The sequence below is a fragment of the Thalassophryne amazonica genome, chromosome 18 (genome assembly GCF_902500255.1).
Source record: "Thalassophryne amazonica chromosome 18, fThaAma1.1, whole genome shotgun sequence".
Lineage (NCBI taxonomy): Eukaryota > Metazoa > Chordata > Actinopteri > Batrachoidiformes > Batrachoididae > Thalassophryne > Thalassophryne amazonica.
In genome coordinates, this window is record NC_047120.1 from 31,832,479 (window position 1) to 31,855,360 (window position 22,882).

The 22,882-nt window shown below is 41.8% G+C and overlaps 1 protein-coding gene across 1 annotated transcript in view; it reads left to right on the plus strand.

The window, feature by feature from the left end:
• fshr (follicle stimulating hormone receptor) overlaps nucleotides 1–22,627 on the plus strand; it is a 49,210-nt gene extending 26,583 nt beyond the window's left edge. Inside the window, exons 7-14 of the mRNA XM_034194517.1 lie at nucleotides 6,685–6,765; nucleotides 8,860–8,928; nucleotides 9,023–9,097; nucleotides 9,334–9,519; nucleotides 13,781–14,001; nucleotides 18,081–18,262; nucleotides 18,371–18,562; nucleotides 21,993–22,627. Of these exons, the coding sequence (XP_034050408.1) occupies nucleotides 6,685–6,765; nucleotides 8,860–8,928; nucleotides 9,023–9,097; nucleotides 9,334–9,519; nucleotides 13,781–14,001; nucleotides 18,081–18,262; nucleotides 18,371–18,562; nucleotides 21,993–22,541 (1,555 nt within the window). The 3' untranslated portion in view covers nucleotides 22,542–22,627. The remainder of the gene's footprint in view (nucleotides 1–6,684; nucleotides 6,766–8,859; nucleotides 8,929–9,022; nucleotides 9,098–9,333; nucleotides 9,520–13,780; nucleotides 14,002–18,080; nucleotides 18,263–18,370; nucleotides 18,563–21,992) is intronic.
• The last annotated feature ends 255 nt before the right edge of the window (nucleotides 22,628–22,882 follow it).

The window sequence follows — 22,882 nt, forward strand, 5'->3', positions numbered from 1 at the left end:
CTTCTCCTTTGCTGAGATAATCCATCCCACCTCACAGGTGTGCCATATCAAGATGCTGATTAGACACCATGATTAGTGCACAGGTGTGCCTTAGACTGCCCACAATAAAAGGCCACTCTGAAAGGTGCAGTTTTATCACACAGCACAATGCCACAGATGTCGCAAGATTTGCAGTTGGCACGCTGACAGCAGGAATGTCAACCAGAGCTGTTGCACGTGTATTGAATGTTCATTTCTCTACCATAAGCCGTCTCCAAAGGCATTTCAGAGAATTTGGCAGTACATCCAACCAGCCTCACAACCGCAGACCACGTGTAACCACACCAGCCCAGGACCTCCACATCCAGCATGTTCACCTCCAAGATCGTCTGAGACCAGCCACTCGGACAGCTGCTGAAACAAACGGTTTGCGTAACCAAAGAATTTCTGCACAAACTGTCAGAAACCGTCTCAGGGAAGCTCATCTGCATGCTTGTCGTCCTCATCGGGGTCTCGACCTGACTCCAGTTCGTCGTCGTAGCCGACTTGAGTGGGCAAATGCTCACATTCGCTGGCGTTTGGCACGTTGGAGAGGTGTTCTCTTCACGGATGAATCCCGGTTCACACTGTGCAGGGCAGATGGCAGACAGCGTGTGTTGCGTCGTGTGGGTGAGCGGTTTTCTGATGTCACTGTTGTGGATCAAGTGGCCCATGGTGGCGGTGGGGTTATGGTATGGGCAGGCGTCTGTTATGGACGAAGAACACAGGTGCATTTTATTGATGGCATTTTGAATGCACAGAGATACCGTGATGAGATCCTGAGGCCGATTGTTGTGCCATACATCCAAGAACATCACCTCATGTTGCAGCAGGATAATGCACGGCCCCACGTTGCAAGGATCTGTACACAATTCTTGGAAGCTGAAAATGTCCCAGTTCTTGCATGGCCAGCATACTCAACGGACATGTCACCCATTGAGCATGTTTGGGATGCTCTGGACCGGCGTATACGACAGCGTGTACCAGTTCCTGCCAATATCCAGCAACTTCACACAGCCATTGAAGAGGAGTGGACCAACATTCCACAGGCCACAATTGACAACCTGATCAACTCTATGCAAAGGAGATGTGTTGCACTGCATGAGGCAAATGGTGGTCACACCAGATACTGACTGGTATCCCCCCCCCCAATAAAACAAAACTGCACCTTTCAGAGTAGCCTTTTATTGTGGGCAGTCTAAGGCACACCTGTGCACTAATCATGGTGTCTAATCAGCATCTTGATATGGCACACCTGTGAGGTGGGATGGATTATCTCAGCAAAGGAGAAGTGCTCACTATCACAGATTTAGACTGGTTTGTGAACAATATTTGAGGGAAATGGTGATATTGTGTATGTGGAAAAAGTTTTAGATCTTTGAGTTCATTTCATACTAAATGCGAGCAAAACCAAAAGTGCTGCGCTTATATTTTTGTTGAGTGTATTTACAACCGATGTAGACAATTACATTGTTATTATGTGAAACAGGTGGTGAAAATTTCCCCGACTTTAGGCAGAAAAGACACTGAAAATAATACAAGTAAAATACATAATAAAATAATAATAAATAATAATTAAAACCAAGAAACCAAGATCCTCTGGAAGCGTTCCATTAAAAATAAAATAAAGGAGAAATGCTGACAGACTCCTCATTCAATGCACAGATGATGTCCAGCACACTGTCCATGCACACATGTTGGGTGTGGGCCAACCAGAAGCATTAAACTTAAATTCACTTCTGTTCTCAGAAAAATGAATAAATAAATTGACACAATGAATCTGGTTCACGCAGCTTGTGCGTTCAAACCCAGCATGTCGAGTGTGCACCGACCAGGAGCATTAAACTTATTTTCCCACTTCTTTCCCCAGATAAATAAATAAATTGACACAATGAATCCGGTTCATGCAGCTCATGCGTCCAGCCCAGCGTGTGCTTGCATGTCAAGTGGGTGCCGGCCTGCTGCAGAGTGGAGTGGCTGGAGACTGCTGGAGTGTTCAGTCACTTCCAGAAGTGGTGTTCCTTTCCAACCATATAAGAAGAAAAGTGTGTGGCAACTCCTCACAAGTTGTCTCATGTTGCACATGTTCTGAGTCACAGAGACTACGTGGTGAGGAGTACGAGGTGCCCGCCTGACGATTTGGCGAGGGAGTGCATCATGTTGATTTTTTTGGTTTGTTCAAAAAGCAAGCGACGCATGGGCGCCGCCCCGTAACTGAGGCGAGGGGATGCCGTTCACAGTGGCATACTAGTTGAACATCTGATGTACAAGAAAACCAACAAAAAACAATTAAAGTGGTTGATGGTAGAATTCATTCTTTGGGGAAGTAAAATTAATTCATAACACCTACCCAAGTCAAGAACACTCTGAAGGAGGTACATGTATCAAATGTAAATTCAGAGGGCTTACAACAAGGTACCAACCATTGGTGTCACTCATGAACAGGAAGGTCAGATTAGTCTTTGCCAGAAAAAAAAATGTATTTTAAAAACCTGCCCAATTGTGGGGCAAGATTTTTCAGACAGATGACAGCTAGATTAATTTTTATCAGAATGATGAGAAGAGTATGGAGAAGGAAAGGAACAGTTCATGTTCTGAAGGAGGCTGCAGTAAACCATCTCAGTGGACTTCATGCAATAATTGACTTGTATTCACACCCTTTGTTCAGTATTTTGCTGATGCACCTTTGGCAGCAATTACAGCCTCAAATCTTCTTGAATATGATGCCACAAGCTTGGTGCACCTGTCTTTTGCAGTTTTGTCCATTCTTCTTTGCAGCACCTCTCAAGCTCCATCAGGTTGAATGGGGAGTGTCGGTGCACAGCCATTTTCAGATCTCTCCAGAGATGTTCAATCAGATTCAGGTCTGGGCTCTGGCTGGGCCACTCAAGGACATTCAAATCAAATCAAATCAATTTCATTTATATAGCGCCAAATCACAACAAACAGTTGCCCCAAGGCGCTTCATATTGCAAGGCAAAGCCATACAATAATTACAAAAAAAACCCCAACTGTCAAAATGACCCCCTGTGAGCAAGCACTTGGCGACAGTGGGAAGGAAAAACTCCCTTTTAACAGGAAGAAACCTCCAGCAGAACCAGGCTCAGGGAGGGGCAGACTTCTGCTGGGACTGGTTGGGGCTGAGGGAGAGAACCAGGAAAAAGACATGCTGTGGAGGGGAGCAGAGATCAATCACTAATGATTAAATGCAGAGTGGTGCATACAGAGCAAAAAGAGAAAGAAACACTCAGTGCATCATGGGAACCCCCCAGCAGTCTAAGTCTATAGCAGCATAACTAAGGGATGGTTCAGGGTCACCTGATCCAGCCCTAACTATAAGCTTTAGCAAAAAGGAAAGTTTTAAGCCTAATCTTAAAAGTAGAGAGGGTGTCTGTCTCCCAGATCCGAATTGGGAGCTGGTTCCAGAGGAGAGGAGCCTGAAAGCTGAAGGCTCTGCCTCCCATTCTACTCTTACAAACCCTAGGAACTACAAGTAAGCCTGCAGTCTGAGAGCGAAGCGCTCTATTGGGGTGATATGGTACTATGAGGTCCCTAAGATAAGATGGGACCTGATTATTCAAAACCTTATAAGTAAGAAGAAGAATTTTAAATTCTATTCTAGAATTAACAGGAAGCCAATGAAGAGAGGTCAATATGGGTGAGATATGCTCTCTCCTTCTAGTCCCTGTCAGTACTCTAGCTGCAGAATTTTGAATTAACTGAAGGCTTTTCAGGGAACTTTTAGGACAACCTGATAATAATGAATTACAATAGTCAGCCTAGAGGAAATAAATGCATGAATTAGTTTTTCAGCATCACTCTGAGACAAGACCTTTCTAATTTTAGAGATATTGCGCAAATGCAAAAAAGCAGTCCTACATATTTGTTTAATATGCGCATTGAATGACATATGCTGATCAAAAATGACTCCAAGATTTCTCACAGTATTACTAGAGGTCAGGGTAATGCCATCCAGAGTAAGGATCTGGTTAGACACCATGTTTCTAAGATTTGTGGGGCCAAGTACAATAACTTCAGTTTTATCTGAGTTTAAAAGCAGGAAATTAGAGGTCATCCATGTCTTTATGTCTGTAAGACAATCCTGCAGTTTAGCTAATTGGTGTGTGTCCTCTGGCTTCATGGATAGATAAAGCTGAGTATCATCTGCGTAACAATGAAAATTTAAGCAATGCTGTCTAATAATACTGCCTAAGGGAAGCATGTATAAGTGAATAAAATTGGTCCTAGCACAGAACCTTGTGGAACTCAATAATTAACCTTAGTCTGTGAAGAAGATTCCCCATTTACATGAACAACTTGTAATCTATTAGATAAATATGATTCAAACCACCGCAGCGCAGTGCCTTTAATACCTATGGCATGCTCTAATCTCTGTAATAAAATTTTATGGTCAACAGTATCAAAAGCAGCACTGAGGTCTAACAGAACAAGCACAGAGATGAGTCCACTGTCTGAGGCCATAAGAAGATCATTTGTAACCTTCACTAATGCTGTTTCTGTACTATGATGAATTCTAAACCCTGACCTGAAACTCTTCAAATAGACCATTCCTCTGCAGATGATCAGTTAGCTGTTTTACAACTACCCTTTCAAGAATTTTTGAGAGAAAAGGAAGGTTGGAGATTGGCCTATAATTAGCTTAGATAGCTGGGTCAAGTGATGGCTTTTTAAGTAATGGTTTAATTACTGCCACCTTAAAAGCCTGTGGTACATAGCCAACTAATAAAGACAGATTGATCATATTTAAGATCGAAGCATTAATTAATGGTAGGGCTTCCTTGAGAAGCCTGGTAGGAATGGGGTCTAATAAACATGTTGATGGTTTGGAGGAAGTAACTAATGAAAATAACTCAGACAGAACAATCGGAGACAAAGAGTCTAACCAAATACCGGCATCACTGAAAGCAGCCAAAGAGAATGATATGTCTTTGGGATGGTTATGAGTAATTTTTTCTCTAATACTTCAAATTTTATTAGCAAAGAAAGTCATGAAGTCATTACTAGTTAAAGTTAAAGGAATACTCGGCTCAATAGAGCTCTGACTCTTTGTCAGCCTGGCTACAGTGCTGAAAAGAAACCTGGGGTTGTTCTTATTTTCTTCAATTAGTGATGAGTAGTAAGATGTCCTAGCTTTACGGAGGGCTTTTTATAGAGCAACAGACTCTTTTTCCAGGCTAAGTGAAGATCTTCTAAATTAGTGAGACACCACTCCTTTGATATCTTACTGTGTGCTTACAGTTATTATCCTGGTGAAAGATAAGCTGGCGCCCCAATTTCAAGAGCGCTTTGGAGCAGGTTTTCATCCACGATGTCTCTGTACATTGCTGCATTCATCTTTCCTCCAATCCTGACTAGTCTCCCAGTTCCTGCCACTGAAAAACATCCCCACAGCATGATGCTGCCACCACCATGCTTCAGTGTAGGGATGGTGCCTGGTTTCCTCCAAAAATGATGCCTGGCATTCACACCAAAGAGTTCAATCTTTGTCTCATTAGACCAGAGAATTTTGTTTCTCATGGTCTGAGAGCCTACAGGTTGCCTTTTGGTAAACTCCAGGTGGGCTACCATGTGCCTTTTACTAAGGAGTGCCTTCCATCTGGCCACGCTACCATACAGGCCTGATTGGTGGATTGCTGCAGAGATGGTTGTCCTTCTGGAAGCTTTCCCTCTCTCCACAGAGGAATGCTGGAGCTCTGACAGAGTGACCATTGGGTTCTTGGTGACTTCCCTGACTAAGGCCCTTCTACCCAGATCGCTCAGTTTAGACGGGCAGCTAGCAACCATGGCATGGTTACTGGTGCCAGAGGGGCTGGTCTGAGTATTTCTGAGGATTTTCATGCACTCTAGGGTTTAGAGAGAATGATCCAAAAAGAGAAGATATCCAGTGAGCAGCAGTTATGTGGACAAAAATGCATTGTTGATGTCAGATGTCAGAGGTCAGAGGAGAATCTGTCATGTCAATATGAGCCAACAGCTCTGAGGACTGTTTCCAACACTTTGTTGAATCTATGCCACAAAGAATTAAGGCAACTCTAAAGGCAAACGGGGGTCCAACCTGGTACTAGCAATGTGTGAATAAAGTGGCCGGTGAGTGTATACCAAACTGTTGAACTTAAAGCTAAAGTGTGTATGATTTATGGGTAGTTTTAACAGAAATGCAAGAAAGCATTTATAACCATCTGTTCGTTTGTGTATAATTAAACAGCAACAGTGAATCGATGTACCCCCCCCCCATGGACGCTGCCATGCTGCACCACCATGTTGATACAATTACTGCAGTTGCCAAAAAAGCAGCTGGAAAACTGAAGAAAAAAATAGAAGAATCCATGCTTGATGTTCATGATTTAATTTCTGTCACCTGCTGCAACAGACAAGTGAAATACGAAAAGCTTTTCAAATGTGGTCCAAACTAGAGGTTGCTATTTCCCAAATGCATTTGAACACATCGTATGTCCACATAATGAGCTATGTGGTGATGTAATCACCCTGCCTGCTGAATGTTCCATGTGGCAGTAAAACCAACACAAAGCTGACTGTCATCCATAAACCAGTGTCCCCATATTTAAAGTTGCTTTCTTCAGTCAGTTTGATCTGTCAGTTTGTCATTGTTTTCTCCAGTGCTGTGTGTTGTTTTGTGTGTTACAGCCAGCTGAATGAGAACAGCCTGATAGAGCAAGTCCCCGCCAACGCCTTCAGGGGCCTCTGCAGCCAAACTATCTCAATAATGTAAGTGATCCTGTGTTCTGCTGTGAGCAGTCAGTTGACCTGAGTTGCATCACTGCATTCATATGTGACACCATCCACCATGCCAGTTTGCTGTGTCAGTTCTGCTCACTGCAACCCCCCTCAGCGCTGCTGCTCAGTTAGCATTTATTCACAACCCACCTAACGGCACCTGTAAGATCTGAGTTCAGTGTTTATCATCATTCCCAGTTTTCCCTGTGTGCAGGTTTAAGGGTGTGCTGCGGGGAGTAACAAGGCCTCAGTCGTAACTGTACCTGCTCCCTCGTGTTGCACTTACAGAAATAACTACAGGGGCACACAGTAGAACACATACCCAACAGGCTCTCCAACCATATTAACTCTAGCTCAGTTTTATATACCTGGTCCAGAATTTCATCCTTGAGCAAGTCCTCTAACTCTTCTAAAGGGATCCCGAGGTATTCCCAAGCCAGCTGGGAAATATAATCTGTCCAGCATGTCCTGGGTCATCTCCAAGGCCTCCTCCTAGTTGGACGTGCCTGGAAGACCTCCCTGGGGAGACGACCCCAGTCCCAACCAAGTCCCTCCCAGATAGTCAAACTTCTCACCCTGTCCAGGAGTGTAAGCCTAGATACTTGACGGAGGAATCTCATTTCTGCTGCTTGTATCCATCTTATCCTTTCAGTCATTACCCAAAGCTCATGATGGTAGGTGAGGACAGGAGCATAAATCGACCTTTCACACCGGGCCAACATAGAGTTGTGTAATGCGGCGTACCGACTGTGCCGAGCTTATGTAGCCCTCTGTGGCAATATGCTGAGGGACACAAAGGGGCCCGTGAAATGGAGGCAAAAACTTAAACGTGTTTAATTTTTTCGCGGACATTCAACATAGAGCACTGGCCGTTGTGCTCTACGCAAGTCTATGCAACACTTTGCTACTATGTGTAAGTCTACGTCACACTGTGCTACTGTACACTATGCCTCCACAATTGTACGCTACCCTATGCCAGTCTGGTGAAAAATCCTTTTAGGTTATTTATCAGTACATACCTGCATTGCTAGATTTTATTCATACCACTGGACTCTGCTGAACTTTGCTGGCAATGAAGCTTCAAAATCACAGAAGAAGAAAAGGCGGGCCAGCCCCCCCCCCCCCGTGCACAACATACCTAGTCATTCCTGCATAATAGATACACAGCACAATGCAACTCTACAGAGGCCCGGTGTGAAAGGGGCTTAACTCAAGAGTTTCTCCTTCTGGCTCAGGTCTTTCTCAACCACTATGGTCCAGCACAGCATCTGTAAAACTTCAGACCCCACCTTAATCCATCTATCAATCTCACGCTCTAACTTACACCCCTTGTGAACAAGACCCTGAAATACTTCAACTCCTCCACTTGGGGCAATAACATTCCCCTGACCCAAAGGGGACAATCCATCCTTTTCCAACAATGGACTATGGTCTCACATTTGGAGGAGCTGATTCTCATCCCCATTGCTTCACACTCGGCCTGGAACCTGCTGAGTGCGCATCGGAGGCCACTGTTTAATGAAGCCAACAGAAGCGCATCGTTCACACCTTGCAATCTCATCAATGAGCATCACAAACAGGATTGGTGACGAGGGGCAGCCCCGGTGGAGTCCAGCATCTGCCACAAACAGGTCCGATGTGATGCTGAGAATGCAAACACAGATCCTACTTTGGTCATAGAGACCGGATCACACATTACGTCGGTTCCAGTTTCCTGTACTCCCACAGTATTCTCTAAAAAATCCCTGACAGTAGGAGTTTTCTTATCTGTACCAATTCCCAGATTATGCAATGATACATTGATAAAATGGAAACATGAGAAAGTGAGTTGTAGAATGATCCAATGGGAAGTTGTAGATTTTACACAAATTTAGCAAATTTAATTGCCTCTGAATTCTGAGGTCCAGATTGCTCCAGCAGATGGAGGAGGAGGAGGAGGAGAGGTCGCTGTGGATTGGCACAGCTTTAGTCACTAAGACAAAAAGAAGTGCAAACACTAAAATTAGCCTGAGATAAGTTTTTCGTTTGCCGTGTTCAGCTTTGGACCCACAGGATTTGTAACTTGGCTTCTTTTTGCGACGGCAGACGGCTCACCAGAAATGGCATCAAGGAGGTGGCAAGTGATGCCTTCAATGGAACAAAGATGTACAACTTGTGAGTCACAGAAAGAGACAGTTACAAGGATAAAAAAAACTCCACAAATGAATAAAAGTTAAAATCTCTAAGCTCTTTCTCTCTCTCTCAATAGATTCTTAAACGGCAACCAGCATCTTACGCACATCAGTCCCAAAGCCTTTGTGGGTTCCAGTGAGTTGGTGGTTCTGTAAGCATGATGACTGTTAAAACTCATGCCTATACAATTCTTTCTTCTCGTCATTAAATTCATGACACATAAGAAAATAAGAACTAATACGTCATGTGTGGGAGGGATCTTCTTTTTTTGTCTTCATTGCTGCAGTTGTTCATTATGTACTTCCTGTTTACATCAAACATTTGTTCCTTCTTTGAATCATCTTGGATTTTGGGCGTTTCTGATCTGACTTTATGATGGCTGTTTAGGGACATTTCCCACACGGCCGTCAGCTCCCTACCACATTCCATCCTTGGAGGACTCCACAAGCTAATTGCGGAGTTTGCCTTCCATCTGAAGGAACTTCCTCCTTTGCACCTCTTCACCAAACTACGCCAGGCCAAGCTCACCTACCCGTCCCACTGCTGCGCCTTTAACAATATGCACAGGAACAGGTACTCCAGCATAGCACATGAAATGCGCAGAGAGTTCAAACAGCAGCCAAGTGCCAAAATTAGCTCTTTTTTGGAAGTAGTATTTGCCATATTTAGTCTCCTTTTAACTCAAATTGGAACATTGTCAATATCTTAGAGAAATAAATAAAAATAAAAAGGGTGACGGCATGTCTTTAAGAATATTAGTTGCAACACCACCATCTTGTGGTGATTACGCAGAACTATAAATGATTTAAGTGGAGTCAAGGACATATTTACATACTGTACAACGGTTCTTCACACACACATTTTTATTTGACAAATGGTAAACAATTACAATTTAATTAACAGGTTATTTTATTGATATTTTACTGTGTATCATACAATGTAAACAACCTACAATTATGTATATCATTAGTTACAACGGGCATGATATCAAATATTATAACTGTAAGAATATTAAAATGGTGCCTATGTGTTAATGAATTAATTACAATAAACAAATAACAAAAACAAAAAAAACAGTACTAATACTTATTGTCTAATTTTATTTATGTAGCACTTTTAAATCTGCTGATACAAAACACAAACCATAAATAGAATATAACAAATTAACATCAGCTAGTACAAACAGTGATAGATAACACTGGTCAACACGATTTTTCTTACATGAAGTTTTTCAATGGATTTTAGGTCATTTGGAGGCGCTGAATCCGAATCTGGTGTTAGTTTTTGCCAATCACATCATGTTTTTGAGATATGGAAACATATTTCTCGTATCAAGCATTAAAGAAACAGCTGTAGTCGTGCACACCTCTTCAGTGCCATAAACAATATTATGGCTCTTGCTCACATTTTGTGAACCTGGTTTTGAAGCTGCTTTTGTGCATGATTAGTGGCATCAAACTCGTGAGTGAATGAGCAACGTTTGCATAATCCATCAATAAGGAACATGCAGATTGCAAAAAAAAAAAAAAATGAGATGTGATGGAGGAAATCTGAGCCCAGATTCAGATTCAAGTCAACATCCCAATTATCCTAAATCAGTTCTCAAAGTCCATGCAAAAAAATAAATAAATAAATAAAATTGCTGACCAGTGTGACAGAATAAAGGTGACAATGTGCTAATTTTATTACGTATAATAAAAACTGGTAAATTCTTAATGAGTGCTTTTACTTTTACTTACATTTTGTGGTTCACTGAGCATTTTGTCACTTTAAATTTAATTTAATTATTGGTAACACCTGGTGGCTAAGTGGTTAGTGCACTTGGCTTCAGTGTGGAAGGTTCCTGGTTCAAACCCCACCCTTACCACATTACTCCATGTAATGTGGAGTTGCGTCAGGAAGGGCATCCAGCGTAAAACGTGCCAGATCACCATGCAGATCCACATTGGATCTGCTGTGGTGACCCCGAGTGAAAACAAGGGAGCAGCCAAAGGGACTTGCTTTTTTGTGTGTGTATGGCTTTGTTTATTTGAATATTTTCTCATCATTTTACTGTTATACAGTGTGTCATAGAATTGGGTCTTTGATTTTATTTTATTTTTTTATTCTAACATATTTTATGTGCATATTTACTCTTTTTGCAAACCACCATTTAAGACTGTTATGATACTGATATAAACACACACACACACTCATCTTCAACTACTTATTCCAATTAAGGGTCACGGGCGGCTGGAGCCTATCCCAGCAGTCATAATGGCATGAGGAGGGGTACCACCTAGACAGGACGCCAATCTGTCTCAGGGCTACATATAGACAAACAAACACATTCACACCCACGGACAATTTAAAGTTTCCAATCCACCTAACCTGCATGTCTTTGGATGTGGGAGGAAGTGGAGCCCCCCGACAGAAATCACACAAACACAGGGAGAACATGCAAATTCCACACACAAAGGCCATAGGTGGTAATCGATCCTATCTATGACCTTTTTCCTGTGAGGCACCAGTGCTAACCACTAAGCCACCATGCTGCCTGTTATATAAACACATTCATGATAATTTTGTTATCATACTAATGTTGCATCTTGGTCTGTTATTGTATATAGTATATCATGGTGTACACCCATGTGTGTTAATTACCTCTTTATCATTTTTTATTTTATGCTTTGTATAGGGTGTTAATTCAAAATTAGTGATAATTACAATAACTTATCTTTTATAACCACTCAAGTCATGTGTACTTATATATTCTTATTTATCTTGTTAAGGTATATATATATATATGTTATATTTCAATATTCAATGTTATTTTATTTAATTGTATTGTTATTGGTAGTATGGCCAAAGCCAGATGGTCACCCCACTGAGTGTCGTCTACTTAAGGTTTCTTCCTATAACTACGAAACACCTTCTTGCCACTGTTTTCAGAATACTTGCTCAGGGGTGGCTAAGATCTAAATCTTACTTGTGTAGCGCCTTAGAACAACTGGTGTTATGAGTTGACTCAGTGTATAAAGTGAAAATATCAGATATATGTTTTAGTTTTAAAGTAATGTGCTAATTTTTAAGGTTTTAGTGAGCACATGCTGTGCCCAGCAGTGCACTATAGGTAGGATAGGGTAATCTCAGTACGTTCACGACAGGACAAATGCATTTCAGACACTCTGTTCAGGCTCCACGGACAACAGCATTAAACTCTAGTGCCTAAAACTCTCTTGAATATATTCTCTGGGTTTATCGATGTTATTGTATTTGCGTTTGTTAAATTCCATACATCTTAAATGTAGCAGACACGGATTATCTGGAATTTTGTTTTGGCATGTTTTTGCGGTCTCTACTGCCATCTACTGGCCAGTGGTGTTCATGGCAGTTCATGGCAGTATTCATCCTGAAGCTGAGCAGACACAGTATGATATTTTTAATCACTGTACTCGGTTTCAGTTCAAACTGTACCACAGAGGCGCACGGTGTAAAAGTTCAGAGCGCCCGATTTATGTTCTCACACACATTGTGCGTTCAAAAACCATACGTCCAACTCGTGTTTCCAAAAGCAAAACGTAAGCTTTTTTTTCAAACTTAATTTACAAAAACTCTCGAAGGGAGACATCAGAGTTTAAAAACAAAACAAAACAACAACAACAGAAAAACATTACAAGACAGCTCTGTGGTGTTTGCACATGCACAGTGCGAGTGGTTGGATGGATACCCTCACGACGGCCAACCAGAATAATATCAAACAGGTTTGATTTTCATCTGACCATACGATCGGCAATCAGGAGGTGGTCGTGAGATGTTAAACGCAGCTTGTTACTCCACGTATTCTACACGATGCAGGACACACGATTAACCTGAAACCCGGTCCAAAAAATTATCGCACAAATGAAAAATCATCTGAAAAAGGGCCAAAACTCGCACAGTGTAAAGCCAACATTTATGTGTCAAGACAATATTGAGTGCACGTTTTACAACATCATAAAACGTGCGCACATCATAAAACTAATAATAAAAATAATAAAACTAATAAAATGAGCGCACATTCTCTCCACATGCAAAACATTTTGCGATGACACTTCCAGGGCTCCATAAAAATGGCTGTTTTTACAAATAAAAATGGAATATTTTACAAAAGCATTTATCTGTAAACACCAACACACGACACACGTCACATTAATGTGTTGGTTTACATAATGAATGACTGAACCAATCAGTGTTTAGCAGAGGCACTTTTACCCAGAATCCTTTGCGATCTGTCTGTGTTTGTTACAAAACCTCAGAATTAGTGCATTATTCAACATTAAAAGATATATGTTATATTTTAACTTTGTTCAAATGACAGAATTAACATTAATGGAGAGTTATTCTATCAGTATTCACACCAAACCATAAGTCAGCATGACTTTATTTTCCAAGACCTCCACCTGACCGGAGCGTTGTGATTGGTAGAGAGCTGGCTTTGTGGCTGCTCTAAACTTGCTTCTGTGCTGGGAGCTGTGTAGTAAACAAGAGGTTCCAGCAGGGGGCAGGATGTTCAAACATAGAAGTGCGGGCTCCTTGTTTGGGTCTGTTATCGCTTTTGATGCTTCCAAAAGCGATTGTGGTGTTAAAACTCAAATTCATCTTGTTAGTAGTTGAAAATGTACCAGAGACAATACTGGAATTTATCGGTTACCTGTAACTTCCGATACATTTTTGGGTGGTTTATCGGTTTATCTTTATCAAAGATAACTTTTCAGTTATCTGATTATCTGTTATCAAAGTTAATTTTTTGGTTATCTGTGCCCACCACTGCTGATATGTTTTGTTTCCATGCATTGTTGTTGTTGCTTGTTAGTTCCAAGCAGAACCCCAAGTGCTTCCAACCCAATGCTAAGGAGGAAATCCACTTCTACCGGGACCACTGCACCAATTCTACGTCAGTCACCTGCAGCCCAATCCCGGATGCTTTCAACCCCTGTGACGATATCATGACGGGAATCATCCTGCGGGTGATCATCTGGATTGTCTCTGTCCTTGCACTGTTGGGGAATGTGGCCGTTCTTCTTGTTTTGTTAGGTAATAAATACAGAATCATTTGATGTCTATTTTCTTGAATGTTCAGTGGCTGATTTAAAACTGCTAAATAAAACATTTTACTGAAATACTGTAATTCAGCACCTATTTCAGTACTACACAAAAATTTTTATTAGGTCCCCCAAGTGTTACATCAAAACTACTTCACGGATTCTCACCAAATTTGCACCACAGATAGATATTAGGCCACGGAAGACTCCATTGAATTTTGGAGGTGATCCGGATCTGGACTCTGGATCAAGATTTCAATTCCTACGCTTCACATTGTTGGATTTTGAACATTATGTCAAAACTACTTGACGGATGTTCACTAAATTTTCAGCACACGTTGGTGTTAGGCCTCCATTAAATTTTGGAGGTGATCTGGATCCAGATCCGGATTCTGGTTCAGGATTTCACTTTGTAGACTTTTAAAACTACTTCACGGATGTGACATCGTGATGTAAAACCAAGATCAGGAAGAGACTATTTTGTTTCAGCTTGTGAATTAAATATCAGATTGCACTATTCTGGATCAGGATTCAGCTATTGCATTGTGTTGTGGAATCTGGATCCAGATAAAGTCTGGGTCATGATGTCAGTCACATATCTGTTATTTTGAGTTCTCATTAACCCTTGGCGGACATCAGAAATCTCAAATTGCTCTTGTTATTCTTTATTTTCTTTTTATATTTTTAAATCTCCATAGGGATCTGAGAGTAAAACCCCAATTCAAATGAAGGTGGGGCGTTGTGTACAATGTAAATAAAAACAGAACACGATTTGCAAATCCACTTCAAACTGTATTCAATTGAATACACCACAAACACAAAATACTTAATGTTCAAGCTGATAAACTTTACTCGTATTGTTTTTGTGCAAATATTTGCTCATTTTGAAATGGATACCTGCAACACGTTTCAAAAAAGCTGGGACAGTGGTATGTTTACCACTGTGTTACATCACCTTTCCTTCTAACAACACTCAATAAGCATTGGGAACTGAGGACACTAATTGTTGAAGCTTTGTAGTTGGAATTCTTTCCCATTCCCAACAGTCCGGGGTCTACGTTGTCGTATTTTGCGCTTCATAATGCGCCACACATTTTCAGTGGGTGACAGGTCTGGACTGCAGGCAGGCCAGTCTAGTATCTGCACTCTTTTACTACGAAGCCACGCTGTAGTAACACGTGCAGAATGTGTCTTGGCATTGTCTTGCTGAAATAAGCAGGGACGTCCCTGAAAAAGACGTTGCTTGGATGGTAGCATGTGTTGCTCCAAAACCTGGATGTACCTTTCAGCACTGATGTGCCATCACAGATGTGTAAGTTGCCCATGCCATGGGCAATAACACACCCCCATACCATCACAGATGCTGGCTTTTGAACTTTGTGCTGGTAACAATCTGGAGGGTCTTTTTCCTCTTTTGTCTGGAGGACACGACATCCATGATTTCCAAAAACAAACACAGCACTTTTCCACTTTGCGTCTGTCCATTTCAACTGAGCTCAGGCCAATAGAAGGCAGCGGCGTTTCTGGATGTTGTTGATGTATGGCTTTTACTTTGCATGGTAGAGTTTTAACTTGCACTTGTAGATGTAGCGACGAACTGTGTTAACTGACAATGGTTTTCTGAAGTGTTCCTGAGCCCACACGGTAAGATCCTTTACACAATGATGTTGGTTTTTAATGCAGTACCACCTGAGGGATCGAAGGTCACGGGCATTCAGTGTTGGTTTTCAGCCTTGCCGCTTACGTGTCGAACGTTCTCCAGATTCTCTGAATCTTCTGATTATATTATGGACTGTAGATGATGGAATCCCTAAATTCCTTGCAATTGAACGTTGAGAAACATTGTTCTTAAACTGTTGGTCTATTTTTTCACCCAGTTGTTCGCAAATTGGTGATCCTCACCCCATCTTTGCTTGTGAATGACTGAGCCTTTTGGGGATGCTCCTTTTATACCCAATCATGACACTCACCTGTTTCCAGTTAACCTGTTCACCTGTGGAATGTTCCAAACAGGTGTTCTTTGAGCATTCATCAACTTTCCCTTTCTTTTGTTGCACTTGTCTTTTTTGAAATGTGTTGCAGGCATCCCTTACATAATGAGCAAATATTTGCACAAAACAAAAAAGTCTATCAGTTGAACATTAAAATATCTTGTCTTCGTGGTGTATTCAATTGAATATAGGTTGAGAGGATTTGCAAATCATTGTATTCTGTTTTATTACATTTCACACAATGTCCCAACTTCATTGGAATTGGGGTTGTATGTGAGATCCATTTAGCAAGGTTTGTGACAGTTCAGGCAGTTTTGGCTGATCTGCAATGACGACTTCATTAGTTTTACAAACATCAGCTCCTTTAATTGCTTCATTCATGGTAGAGAAGTTTGAATCTTCGACTGGACTGGGTTGCTTGACGCGAGGACGTTTCGCTTCAAATCGTAGAAGCTTCCTCGGCTAAAATTCTTGCTCTGGTAGTCTGACTTCTGTCTGACCCTTATCGAGAAGAACAAACAGAAGCCACAAAAGCTGGAGTTTTAAACCTAACCAGGCGCCTCCTAACGAGAGGCAGACTGCTATTTGCTAGTGACTAAACAATTGCTTTAATTAGCACCTATTGTGCTCTAGTTAGCATCCTCCTAATGACAGGGTAGCTGTTCCTCCTAACAGTGGGACTGACGCCTCTCCTGATTGCGTGAATGACTCATTACAATGAACAAAAGACTGAAACTGCTTTGATCTGAGTACCTCATTGTAAACAGGGGACAAAGTGTGTCTCAGACCCCCTCCCGGTTAAGGCTGGTTTCAACTGTTTCACATAGAATGCCTCCTTCACACCTCTCTGTAACCATTTCTTCTCTCTGGCTAAGATTTTAACTTCCTTGTCCTCAAACGTGTGGTTAGTGTCTTTAAGGTGGAGATGAACTGCAGACTGAGGTCCACTGGCGCCCTCTCTGCGGTGCTGGTATAGCCTTTTCTGTAAAGGTTGCTTAGTCTCACCTGTGCAGTGTTCATTACAGTTTTCCTGACATCTGATAGAATACACTACATTGCTCTGTTTGTAACTAGGGATCCTGTCCTTAGGGTGAACTAATTTCTGTCTCAAGGTGTTAACAGGTTTAAAGTAAACTGGGATTTTGTGCTGTCTGAAGATCCTCTGTAGTTTTTCCCCTACTCCTGCTAAATAAGGGAGAGACACTCCTCTTCTTCTTGGCTCCATCTCCTGTCTGTCTGGTCTCTTTGTTCTCTGGAACTTCTGCACTTTGTCCAGGGACCATCGTGGGTACCCACATACCGTGAGGCATGTTGTTGTTCTTCAGCCCTTCCCTCTGTAGTTATGGGCACCTGTAGGGCTCTGTGTTGAAGCGTCCTGACCACCCCGAGCTTGTGTTCAAGGGGGTGGTTCGAGCCAAAGAGCAGATATTGGTCAGTGTGAGTGGGTTTTCTGTAAACCCGTCTGGAGCTGCCTGTTCTCTCCAATCGTAACATCACAGTCCAAGAAGGCTAAATGGTTGTTTCTGGCATCCTCACGTGTGAACTTGATATTGGAGTCCATTGAGTTGATGTGTTCTGTAAACTCCTCAACCTCCTGTTGCTTGATTTTAACCCATGTGTCATCGACATATCTGAACCTGTGACTGGAAGGGATGCCCGTGAAAGACGTCAAGGCTCTCTTCTCCACTCTCTCCATGTAGAGATTGGCCACAATGGGGGATACCGGAGACCCCATCGCACAACGATGGATCTGCCTGTAGTAATCCCCCCTAAACAGGAAATACGTGGTGCTTCATTCATGCATTCACTCACGTCATAAATCAAATTAGTTGACACTGAAAAGTCGTTTAACTTACACCATTCAATCATAATGGTGTCTCTATTTAGTGTGTGTGTGTGTGTGTGTGTGCCCTCATCTGCAAAAATACCTGTAGGAATTTGTTTTTTTATGAAAGCATCACTAAGGTGTATTTTTTTGTACAATGAGCACTTTTTATTTTTTGATTCTTCAACAAATATGTGAAACAGTTTTATGACACTGCCTATTTCTCACATTTCTGTTGTATCATTGTGTCACCAGGTAGTCATGTCAAGCTCACTGTTCCTCGTTTCCTCATGTGCCACTTGGCTTTTGCTGACTTCTGCATGGGCATCTACCTGGTTGTCATAGCAACCGCAGACATGTTCACTCGTGGCCGGTACTACAACTACGCCATGGACTGGCAGACAGGCCTCGGGTGCAGTGCTGCAGGATTCTTCACGGTTCGTGTGCATGCACAGCAATGTAATGCCGCACCAACAGCAACTCTTCTATTTGTGTTTGACTAAAGAGTTTTGTGTGTGTGTGTGTGTGTGTGTGCTTATTTACAGGTGTTTTCCAGTGAGTTATCAGTGTTCACATTAACTACAATCACCTTGGAGCGCTGGCATACGATCACTCACGCCCTCCGACTGGACCGCAAGTTCCGCCTGCGACATGCTTGTTTTGCCATGACAGCAGGCTGGATCTTCTCCTTGCTGGCAGCTTTGCTGCCCACAGTCGGAGTCAGCAGCTACAGCAAGGTCGGTGCATCACAGGCTACATTCACATTACTGACTGAAGTGACCTGAATAAAATTTTTTTGCATGCATGGAAGTAGAGCGCGACCAATAATAATATCGGATGATTTGAGCCTTTCACAGACATATGGGTATTGGTGTTATTTTTGCCAATATGAAAAAGTTTATTTTACTGCGTAAACAATGCAGACAAACACTTTGATTGGAAATAGTGTCATTGTGTATTTTTTTAAGCAGACAGCACTTCTATTGCATTGTTACATCCACCAAGGACAACAATAAAAATCAGTGTTTATTTATTTATTTGTCTGTCTTTTAGCAGGATTACATCAAAACTACTGCATGGATTCTCAGACTCCACTGAATTTTAGAGGTGATCTGGATTCTGGATCAAGATTTCACTTAATACAGGCTTTGAAGGATTACGTCAAAATAACTTCACGGATCCTCACCAAATTCGTAGCCCAGATTCCATTATGGCATAGAAGGCTCTACTGAATGTGTAGGTGATCCAGATCCAGATCCAGATTGGCGGACGTCAGAAATCTTGGATTGCTCTTGTTTATATTGCTGTCAGCATGAGTGGAATACCCCATCACCTCTTGATCACATTAGCTAAAAGAGACAAAGAGGCAAAGCGACTAGCTGCCATTCATTTTCAATCAGAGTGGGCATTTTATAGTGACAAGAGACAAGTGGTCGCTATGCTGTCAGCTAGGTGGGGCCAGAATAGACGAGAAGTCTATTTTGTGCGAATGCTGAGCAATGTGACGCGGCAATAAGACCGCCAATCCGAGTAAAGACAGCGTGATGTACATTGGCTAGTTGTTGGCTATATTGTAGTCATTATAATAACTATAATTTACAATAGAATTTAGATAATATTTATAATATAACCGTTATAATTTACAATAACTCGAATTTTTATGTATGTATCTGCAGAACAAGGATATACAGTGAGGAAAATAAGTATTTGAACACCTAGCAGCCCATGAGGCGTTTACACTCAAAACTGGTGTGTAATCCGATGTGGCCGTGACGAGTCAATCTGTAAAGTTAGCGGTCAGCAGCAACTTCCACTACATTTTTTTAGAGGTTTATTGGTTTAGCATTATAAAAGTTAACTTTTCAGTTAGTGGATTAATGGTTATCCAAGCTAACTTTTCGGTTAGCTGTGCCCACCACGGCTGATGTGCAGTGAGTTTACTGTGCCAGCTATGCAGACCTTTATGTATATACAGTGAGGAAAATAAGTATTTGAACACCCTGCGGTTTTGCAAGTTCTCCCACTTAGAAATCATGGAGGGTCTGAAATTTTCATCTTAGGTGCATGTCCACTGTGAGAGACATAATCTTAAAAAAAAAAAACAATCTGGAAATCACAATGTATGATTTTTTTAAATAATTTATTTGTATGTTACTGCTGCAAATAAGTATTTGAACCCCTACCAACTAGCAAGAATTCTGGCTCACACAGACCTGTTAATTTTTCTTTAAGAAGTCCTCTTATTCTGCACTCTTTACCTGTATTAACTGCACCTGTTTGAACTTGTTACCTGTATAAAAGACACCTGTTCACACACTCAATCAATCACACTCCAACCTGTCCAGCATAGCCAAGACCAAAGAGCTGTCTAAGGACACCAGGGAACAAACTGTAGACCTGCACAAGGCTGGGATGGACTACAGGACAACAGGCAAGCAGCTTGGTAGAAGACAACAACTGTTATGATTATTTATTAGAAAGTGGAAGAAACACAAGATGACTATCAATCTCCCTCAGTCTGGGATTCCATGCAAGATCTCACTTTGTGGGGTAGGGATGATTCTGAGAAAGCTCAGAACTACACGGGAGGACCTGGTCAATGACCTGAAGAGAGCTGGGACCACAGTCACAAAGATTACATTAGTAACACATGTTGCTGTCATGGTTTAAAATCCTGCAGGGCAGCAAGGTCCCCCTGCTCAAGCCAGAACATGTCCAGGCCCATTTGAAGTTCACCAGTGACCATCTGGATGATCCAGAGGAGGCATGGGAGAAGGTCATGTGGTCAGATGAGACCAAAATAGAGCTTTTTGGAATCAACTCCACTTACCATGTTTAGAGGATGAGAACAATCCCAAGAAAACCATCCCAACCGTGAAGCATGGAGGTGGAAACATCATACTCTGGGGATGCTCTTTTGCAAAGGGGACAGGACAACTGCACCGTATTGAAGCGAGGATGGATGGGGTCATGTATTGTGAGATTTTGGCAAACAACCTCCTTCCTTCAGTAAGAGCATTGAAGCTGGGTCATGGCTGGGTCTTCCAGCATGACAATGACCCCAAACACACAGCCAGGGCAACTAAGGAGGGGCTCTGTAAAAAGCATTTCAAGGTCCTGGAGTGGCCTGGCCAGTCTCCAGACCTGAACTGAATAGAAAATCTTTGGAGGGAGCTGAAACTCCAAACCTGAAAGATTTGGAGAAGATCTGTATGGAGGAGTGGACCAAAATCCCTCCTGCAGTGTGAGCAAACCTGGTGAAAAACTACAGGAAACGTTTGACCTCTGTAATTACAAACAAAGGCTACTGTACCAAATATTAACATTGATTTTCACAGGTGTTCAAATACTTATTTGTAGCAGCAACATACAAATAAATTATTTAAAAAATCATACATTGTGATTTCCGGATGTTTTCTTTTTTTTTCGATTATGTCTCTCACAGTGGACATTTCAGACCCCTCCATGATTTCTAAGTGGGAGAACTTGCAAAATCGTAGGGTGTTCAAATACTTATTTTCCTCACTGTACATAAGGTGATAAAGATAATTTTTAAGAATAATAAAAAAAAAGTTTTTAAAAGTTTTTCACCATAAAAAATTTTATGGTATTGTGTTCACTCCATCAGAAATAAATATTATGTTTGTATGCTCACAGAAGTGATGAAGTCAGCTCATCCTATCTAACGATATTAAAGAATACAAAAATCAGTCAATAAATAAATAAAACTATATTTTTCTTCTCCTTCAGACCTCTCTTTATGTATGTCTTGGCAGAAGTGTGTGCTCTGAGAGCACTTCTTAAATGTTTCTGACCTTTTGTACAGCGTTCATTTCTAAGATCACTGCACAGTTTATATAAAACATTATTCTTTAAATATACACTGGACAAAACAGACATGAAGCTGCATCCAATTTTCACATCTGCCTGCACAGAACTGAAAATGCACTAGACCAGGCATCATCAGAATACTGGTCCAAATTTGGGCCAATTCCACAGAGGGACAGCCAAGATCAGCTCCAAAAACCTCAGTGTTACTAACAAAGACAGGCAGAAGACCATGTTTTAACAGCATGTGCAAAGTGTAATTTTTTTTTTTTTTTTTGTATTTTTCACTAGTTAATGTTTGAAGAAATGTATAATATACTATATTTGTCTGTGTTTTAGGTGAGTATCTGCCTGCCCATGGACGTGGACTCTGTCTTGTCTCAGGTCTATGTGGTGTCTTTACTCATCCTCAACGTTCTAGCCTTCTTTTGCGTATGCGGCTCTTACCTCAGCATCTACCTGACCGTCCACAACCCCTCATCAGCGCCGGCTCACGCCGACACACGCGTGGCCAAACGCATGGCCGTGCTCATCTTTACCGACTTCCTGTGCATGGCACCCATCTCCTTCTTTGCCATCTCGGCTGCCCTCAAGCTCCCGCTCATCACTGTCACAGAAGCCAAAATCCTGCTGGTTTTCTTCTACCCCATCAACTCGTGCTTCAACCCTTTCCTCTACGCTTTCTTCACTCGCACATTCAGGCAGGAGTTCTTTCTGCTCACGGCACGTTTTGGCCTGTTTAAGATGCGGGCGCACATTTACCGGACAGAGAGTTCATCCTGCCAGCAGCCAGCATGGACCTCTCCTAAGACCACTCATGTGAGCCTCTGCTCTCTGGCTAATGCGATGAGTACTGATGGAAAACAAGAGTGCTGTTCAAAAAACTGAGTTCGGCTATTTTGGTTTTGCCGGATTGAATGGGAGGGGCTTAAAGTACATTCACCTGAACAACTCTCAGCAAAAAAGCAAACAAAAAAGTGCACACACAACAAAACATAACATTAGGGATTATGGACACAACGATAGAATTACATCACAACACCAATTCTTTAAACATGAGAAATTATAGCTTTCTGCTCAACTACACTGTTTTTAATTTTGATTTATGTGCAAAATATGATGCAAGCAACAACCAACCTTCTCCTGGTTTAAGGTTTGCTTTATGAATCTGCTTGATTGTTGCTTTAATTTGGCAAAGGTCATCTGGTATTTAACCCTCTACCACCCAC